This window comes from Macaca mulatta, chromosome 12, assembly GCF_049350105.2.
Source record: "Macaca mulatta isolate MMU2019108-1 chromosome 12, T2T-MMU8v2.0, whole genome shotgun sequence".
Taxonomy (NCBI): domain Eukaryota; kingdom Metazoa; phylum Chordata; class Mammalia; order Primates; family Cercopithecidae; genus Macaca; species Macaca mulatta.
This window is the reverse complement of record NC_133417.1, coordinates 76106765-76115065: the sequence shown is the minus strand read 5'-3', so window position 1 is coordinate 76115065 and position 8301 is coordinate 76106765. Positions and strand designations below refer to the sequence as shown.

Genomic DNA, 8301 nt, shown 5'->3' with positions numbered 1-8301 from the left:
CGTTTTTCTGCATAGTACAGAGGGACAAGAAAGAAGGAACTTTCAACTTTTCAGTTCCATTTTCAGAAACGATCACATTGAACTCCCGAGAAGCGGCAGCTGAGCGAGAGCAGCAGCATTTCTCCCCGGGTTGGGTGTGGGTCAGGAGCCAGGCGCGCTTCCGCGGGAATAAAGGGGGAGTCAGGTGGCAGCAGCGCCCGAGCCCGAGTGGCGCGGCGGGGGCGCGCCTCCCTCCGGCCGGCGCGGGGACGCTGCCCCCGCGCACGCGAGTCCGGCAACCCCGGGCTCCCGCGCCGCGCGGCGATCCGCGGGTGCGGCAGGGTCGCCCCGACACTCTCGTCTCTTCCCTCGCGCGCTCGCTCCCTCCCCATGCCCCCACCCCCCCCCAGTCTCTGGCAGGTCCCTCCCCCAAGCCTGCTCCCGCGGCCGCCGCTGCCGCCGCCGCCGCTACCGGAGGCGCAGGAGCCTCGCGATAGTGTTTGCACAGGCGGCGCGTGACGCCGCCGCCGCCTGTAACTGATGCAGAGGTTACCCCGCCGCCTCAGCCGCCACCCACCGCCCGCCGCCGCCGCCTCCCGGGCGACGCCGGGGGCCGACGCACTGCAGAGGTGCCGGCAGGTTCCGCCCGCGGAAGTCTCCTCGGCCGGCGCAGCCCGCGCTCCGCCCGCGCTCCGACCCCGGCCCCAGGGCACCCCCTCGACGCCTCCGCTGCCGCGCTCCTTCCCTCCGCCTCTTCTCCGGCGCGCCCGCCCGCTCCCTCGCTTCTCCCCCTTTCCCTCCTCCCTGTCCCCTCTCCTTCCCTCACCTCTTTCCTCCCCACCGCCCCTCTTCTCGGTTTCCTCCCCCATCCCCTTGACTCTCCCCTCCCAGCCCTCGCTCTTTAGCTCGCCCTTAGCGCGGCCCCCGCCATGACGGAGGCGGGTGCCGGTGCCGTTGCCGCCGCTGCCGTCGCAGGGGGGGAGTCGGGTTCCCAGAAAGTAGCTTGATGAGTGTCCAAAGTAGCAGTGGAAGTTTGGAGGGGCCGCCATCTTGGTCCCAGCTCTCCACGTCTCCAACCCCGGGCTCGGCGGCGGCGGCCAGGTCCCTGCTGAATCACACGCCGCCATCCGGGAGGCCCAGGGAAGGTAAGCACTGCCGCGCCCGCGCCCGCTCGCGGGCCTCCCCTCCCGTGCCGCGGACCCCCGCGCCCCCCCGGGGCTCCTCCGCCAGACCCCGGGGTGGGGGATGGTGGCGAGGTGGACGCGAGGCCGCCTGGCTCCCCGGCCCTGGGGAGGTATTGCCCTGGCTGTGGGTGGTGGTTCGCGGGTGGCGGTAGAGACGGACGAGGGGGTGCGCGCTGGTGGGGACGGGGCGAGGCGCACAGACTCGCCTGGGGTTCCTGGGAGCCAGTTCTGCGAGGGTGGGAAGCGTCCCCCCGGACGCGAGCCCCTTTCTGCTCCATTTGCCAGCACACTCAGTACTCTTAACCTCCTGGCCTCCGGTCTCTGGTGGGTTTTCCCTCCCGCTGGAGCCTTCGTCCTCGAGCCCCCTCCCCTTCCCTCGCGCACTCCTCCCATAGAGGCGGTCCCCGCTCTGCGAGCTTTGCTGCCCCAGACCTGGAGGATGCCCCTCGCTTGCAGGGTCTCTCATTTGGGGAGAGACACTGAAATTACCTAGGCAGACTTTGATCCCCTGTGTGGCCCCCTAGAGCAATTTAAACGACAGACTGACTCGTGGGCAGGCTTTTAAAACCGCCCCTCCAGATGGTTGCAACTTTCTCTCCTCCGCCGTTGCCTCCTGCGTGTTTGTGCGTTATATTCTCTGCTGCAAGTAGGCTACTGTTCTTCTCTGACAGGGTCGTGGGTTTTGTGGGAAATATCTGCGTAAAGGTTATTGCAAACATGCACCAGATCGGTTACAATTGTTTTCTAAGTTTTCTGGCTTCTTGCAAGCAAGTGTGCTGCCACCAGATGTAGCAGTTAGACAGCTTGTAAGGCACCGGCGTGCTTTTGACTAAAATTTCAACTTGCTGTATTTAACTTTAAGTATACGACATAAAATGAAATTTGGGAGAAAACACATTTATGGGTGATGAATAAATGTGCATGGAATGTCTTTTAACGCTCTTTTGTCTGGAAAACGCTTAGCGATGTTCATCCGCAATTGATAAACGGGTTGTTCACTCCCAGTTGTCGCACACGAGGAGATTGTAGGCATATTTTCAAACGTCTGGAAGTTCAGCAGTCTAGTGAATGTTTTAAAGAAATCAAGAGCTTCGATTTATGTAGGAATCGGTGGGAGTACTTTATTTTGAAAATGTCTGTCGATATTTACTATTCAGAGCCTTGACAATTGTTAATCAAGTGTTTTGTGTCCTGAATCCAGTGGTTCAGGCATAGCATTCTTTGTCATTTTGTTCCTGTGAGCATGTGTGAAAGTGACAATAGGCTTAAAAGATTGGCATGAATATGCTCTAGAAAATTCACGGAAAGCTTTGATTTATGGGATCCATTAAACAGGCGGAATACATTGACTGACGTTTCTCCCTTTCATCTTATCCCAACGCTGAGCTTTCATTATTAGAATATAAAAGTATTAAATGACTAAAAATTTAATATATCTGATGATTCTTTTGCACTTGGAAATTTCCAAATGAACGGTTTAAAATGTATTTCATAGAGAAGTTGGTGCTTTTAGCATGCTTTTACTTTTGTTTGTAGTTTCATTAAGATGTTTTGTGTTAGTGTTGTGAGTTTAAAAAGACCATTTTATCGTTTCTTAATTTAAGACTATATCATCATTCATTCGTTCATTCATTCGTTTCTCGAATATTTATTGAGCCATTACTGTGAGCCAGTCCGTGAACTACATACTGAGGACATAGTATTGAATTGTTTATCTGTTGACATCTGTTATCAGTATTGGGAATTTGGGAGACAAAATATCTAGATTGTGAGTTTCTGAGGTTACTTCAACTTAAAAACATTCTACACTTTTCCTGATGTTTGAAAATTTGGAGGGGTTGGAATCGTTTAGGTTGAGCTTCCAGATAACCATAAATTTTTTCTGGCAGTTTAGATTGCAGTGGGTTTTTATGTAACCTGAAGTAGTGAGTTTCTGTTAATTCGTGATATCATAGGACAGGCTTTTGTGAAAGTTACACTTCATGCCAAGTACCTGTATAGCTACAGAGGGATATTTCTTTTTGACCAACCAGCATGCAAGTTAAAACTATTAATCCTCTCTAGGGTTATATTCATTTTGAAGTTTGGCGATGTGTTCTCAGATTTCACTAACGCTAACAGGAATATGAAGCCCTGAGTATCAAAATGGAGATGTTTTCTATTAAGCGAAATCTCAGTTTTTATTTTAACAAGTGTTTAGCACTTTTTTCAGGTATACATGTTACTACATTATATAAATTGATGAAGTTTTAGAAAGCTTTTTGACGGCTAGTTACTGCTAGTAAGAACCATTGATATTAATGGAACTTGAATGTATTCTATGTGTCAAGAAGAGAACTAACTTTGTTTCTTGAAAAGTGGAGCCAGTTTAACATAGAGTAATAGAAGAATTGAAACTTCAAAGAGATGAACATGTATATGAACTTAAATATTCTATGTGATGAACTCCTTTTAGGCAAATTTAACTTTGAAAATGGGTTACTTTTAAAGATACGCCATAAGCATCTGTAAAAGTTACTTATTTTGAAGTTTTGACGTTGGAAACCAAAAATCTAAGATTATAATCCGATTATTTTTGATGCTGTATGTTGTGGTTTTCTTTCTCTCTTTTTACCTTATTACCATTATCATATTCATATAGTTTTATTACAAACACAATACAGCTCTTTAAGATTTGGGAGTCTATTAGAATTTAGGAAATTATATGATAAATATAGTGTAGATTTCTTTTCCCTGGGTCTCAAAGCTTTTTACCTTACCAATCTTGTGGTTCTGTTTGAGGTGTTCAGTAATGTAGCTCTAGATTTTCTGTTGAATCTTTTAAACCTATAATCTCCATCCCATTTTGTCTTCTATAATCCTGTGATTAAGGGAGTGAGGAGTTAAAAAGGTTTTCAAGTAAAGCCCAGTTTTGCTTTGTTGAAGCCTAGGAACCTAGTGTCATAATGGCTAGATAAGTAGTTGGGTTTTTTGCATATCAGTACATGGGTACTTTTGAGTGGGTTATTGCTGAGAATCGAATGATTGGTTATACAGAACACTTGCATTTTCTTTCCTGCTCCTGCCAATTATAAATAATTTGATTTTTTTTTTTTTTTTGTAAATAGTGAAAACTTGGCCAAAAGGTTGGTATGGGTCGGGAGTGGTGGCTCAAGCCTGTAATCCCAGCACTTTGGGCGGCCTAGGCGGGTGGATTGCTTGAGTTCAGGAGTTCAAGACCAGCCTGGACAACACGGTGAAACCCTGTCTCTACAAAAAATAGAAAAATTAGCTGGGCGTGGTTCGGGAGGCTGAGTTGGGAGGATTGCTTGAGCCTGGGAGGTGAAGGCTGTGGTGAGCCTAGATAGCGTCATTGCATTCCAGCCTGGGTGACAGAGTGAGGCACTCTCTCAAAAAAAGATGGCATGATAGTATGATTAAACTGTAAACTTGCTCTGTTTCCATATTTAAAGACTGCATTCCTTAGAAGAATTAAAGTATTTGACTTCAGATGATTTAGTAATGAGATGTTAAAAATGAAGGTGTACCAGATGGCCCTGTAGACCTTTAATTTTTTGAAATCGCTAGCTGGAGGAAAACAGGGTTATATGTTTAAGGATTCTAGCTCATGAATAGATATGTGACAGATGTCTCCTTTACAATGGTACATTTACACATTAGAGGAGAGAGAAAAGAGAGAAACCAGAATGGAGGTTTGAAAATCTTATGCGAAATAGACTATGCTTTCGCCTTTTGACCTCAGAGCCTCTTTACTCGCTGAACAATTATTGAGGACCCCAAGGAGATTTAGGTTTATGTGGCTATGTCTACTAATATTTTCTATTTTAGAAATTAAATGACAATTTCAAATATATTTAATTTAAAAGTAAAGTGTGTTGTAAATAGAATTTTTATGAAGAATAAATATGTACTAAAACCAAAGAAACTAGACCAGTGGTGGTGGTTTATATTTTTGCAAATCACCTTGATTTCTGGCTTACTAGGAGAAGACAGCTAGATTTTGTGTCTGCCTTCTGTTGTGATGTTTTGGTTGAGATATGTGAAGAGAATCCAGCTTCATGTAGATACATGATTGGAAAAGGAAGGAGTGAGTATTCTTTGGTATTACATCAAAATTCAACAAGTGGCAGTTTTTTGTTTTTTTTTTTAAAGTTACTTACAATGTGAAAGTGCACTGTATTCCAGAAATGTCTCTAGGATCTACAGGAAGTCTAGGAACATATATTTACAGAAGAGACTAACGGGTGGGAGACATGATAGCTGTCTCCAGATATTTAAGAAACCTGGATTTCAGTAAATAGGCTGTAAAAACCTGTTAATTTTAATAAGTAGGAGGGAGAATAGATCCATTCTCCTGCTTTAGAAGGCAGACCAACTGGTGAAAATTAGGAAGACGTAGATTGAAGTCAGTCTAATTTTTTTACAAGAATGTAAGAACTGTATGACTAGACTTCAAACAGTGGAACAGTGGAGCTACAATGGAACTCGCAACAACTAACAACAATGGAAAGTAGTAGTTAGTTTTGAGAGTTTAAAGTGTACTACAGGGACATGTTTTTTGGGGAGGTAGAGATAAATTCTGTAGATTCTTATGATGAGTGCTATTGGATTAGTGACTTAAGGCTTCGTCCAATTTAAAAATGTAAACATTCTGTGTTTCTTTAAAAATCCCTAAATATAGTTAAGCTATACTTATAGATTCATTAACGTTTTTGAATGTTTTTTCAAGTCCGTAGTATGAAACTATTGTTGACTTTATTACTATTTTGCATTTTTATTGTGCTTTTCCTCTGAGGATTTTCCTGTATTTTCTGGTGTCAGCAAGATCAGTCTTCATGAAATCTTGCTAAATTCCCTGTGAAATATAATAAGCTTCAGACATTTTAGAGAACCAAATGCTGTTTATGATACAATTTAGTAGAGTTGTAATATATTTCAGCACAGAATTTTAGAATACTATGGGGGCTGATTTTCAATTTTGTAAGAGAAACTATGAGCATAGTTTATATAGTCTTTTATTTGTAATTGTTACATGATTTCAGAAGTAATATGCTTAAGCTATTCTAATATTTTTAAACCTAGAGAGTCTGAAAAGAGGAAAGAAGAAAAGTGTTTAAATTGATCTCTTTTGAATTTAAAAATGCATATTAAATATAACTAGAACATAAATGGAAGAATTTAAATTCCCATCTTATTCCTAGAATTATACCTATAATATTTATCATTACTTACAACAATTCATATTTTAATTTTGCATGGCACGTAATCTCTTCTGTGAGTTGGATTTTTAGATGGTGAGAATTTAAGCATAAATTCTGACAACTTTCTTGAGGTCAATTTAATATTAATAAGTGTAGTAAGTAATAATACCCAGCTTGAGACCTCATGTACTTGTTGCATTTGGATTTAAAGCTCATTTTCTCTAGAAGAGCTGTAGAAATCAGTCATTTAGTTTCATAAACTCCTTCATGCTTATTAATGATTTTCAAGAATCTTAGAATAAATTACAGGAATATTGTTATGAAGTAGGAGAAGCAGTATGGTATAGGGGAGAAAGTGATTGTAGTTGGAATCTGAGGGTTGTCTTTACTTTGCTATTAACTAGCTGTGTGACCTTGGGCAAGTTGCTTATCTTTGCTTCAGTTCCATAAACCAAGAATTACAGAGCTGAAACAGATCTTGGAAGCAATCTAGTACAAACCTCTCATTTTACAGATGAGGAAACAGATAATTTGCACAGGCTTTCGCTGTAAGACAGTTGGGCCCAAAATTCAGTTTTCTGACTTTCAGGTTGGTTTTTTTTTTTTTCCATGATACTTCACAGTCTCTTTTCATCTGTAAAATGAGAGCATTGGATTAGAGGCTCTCAAAGGTCTCTTCCAGCTCAAAAATATTGTCATTCCTGTGACATTAGTCCTAATATAATTTAGCAGGGGAAAGTTTGTAGCTTTTATTTATTGCTGAAGGAAATGTTTCTTGAAGAGGCGGTATAACCTTTGCAAGGCTATATTTTGTTTTTTTAAGAGAATATCATCAGGCCAGGTGCTGTGTCTCAGGCCTGTAATCCCAGCTTTGGTAGACCAAGGCAGGAGGATTGCTTGAGCCCAGGAGTTTGAGACCAGCCTGACCCCGTCTCAAAAAAAAAAAAAAAATTAGCTGGGTATGGTGGCATATGATCATGCCACTGCACTCCAGCCTGGGCAACACAGTGACCCCCCATCTCAAAAAAAAAAAAAAAAAAAAGAGAAAATATCTTCATTATTACCACAGGGTGTTTATGTTTATGAGCATGGTAGGTAGTGTAATAGGTAGTCTTGTTTTTTTGAAAACACTTATTAATATGTTAACGATATAAATTGCATAAACAAACAGTGTGATACCTGGAAGTGAAATAAGTAGGTGATTGTTCCTCAGAAAATATTTCTGGAGTTTATTTCATCTGAGACCCCTGTGCTTGCCCCTAGTTAAGTGCCTGTGTTGTTTAGTGTCTCATAGGATTGTCTGTTTCCATAGCATCTGCATCATGCTACTTTTAGTATAGTTTTATTTATATTGTCTACTAGACAGAAAGGTCTTGAATTTTGTTAATTTCCATATTTTCAGTGCACAGTGGGACATCCTCTACAGAGTTGGCACTCAACTACAAGTTTTGTCGAAGGACTGTTTCACATATGTCATCTCTCTGTATTGTTGTATGCACATATTTCAGACCCAGGAAGATGCTTATTTTAGTAATTCTAAATAAAAGTGAATTATATTTTAGAGGGTGATATGGATAACAGTAACAGTAATAGCTAAAGTTTATTGTGTTCGCATGTTAATTCTTGTATTTCATAGCTCTAAGATGTATACAGTTGTTATTCCCATTTTCAGATGAAAAAACTGAAGCACTGAGAAGTAAAGTGACTTACCAGTGTGACCTAGAGTAGTACATAATGGGAATTTGAACCAAGTTGGTGTATTTTAATCACTGGGATATATTGCCTAAAATACGAAAATGTGGCTTTTAGTATTTTAGTACTTTTTCTAAGCAAATTTTAACTTACTGATCAGTCTTCCAGGCTTATTCAGTTTACCTCTAAACTTTTGTTAACTTTTTTTGCATGAGTTTTTATACACGTGTGAAGATAAGATTTTT

At 42.2% G+C, this 8301-nt stretch overlaps 1 protein-coding gene across 2 annotated transcripts in view; it reads left to right on the top strand.

Moving 5' to 3' along the window:
- The first annotated feature begins 458 nt into the window (after window positions 1-458).
- TLK1 (tousled like kinase 1) overlaps window positions 459-8301 on the top strand; it is a 166566-nt gene continuing 158723 nt past the window's right edge. For both annotated transcript variants that reach the window (XM_028830834.2, XM_077957185.1), the window contains exon 1: window positions 459-1124. In XM_028830834.2, the coding sequence (XP_028686667.1) occupies window positions 986-1124 (139 nt within the window). In that variant the 5' untranslated portion in view covers window positions 459-985. The remainder of the gene's footprint in view (window positions 1125-8301) is intronic.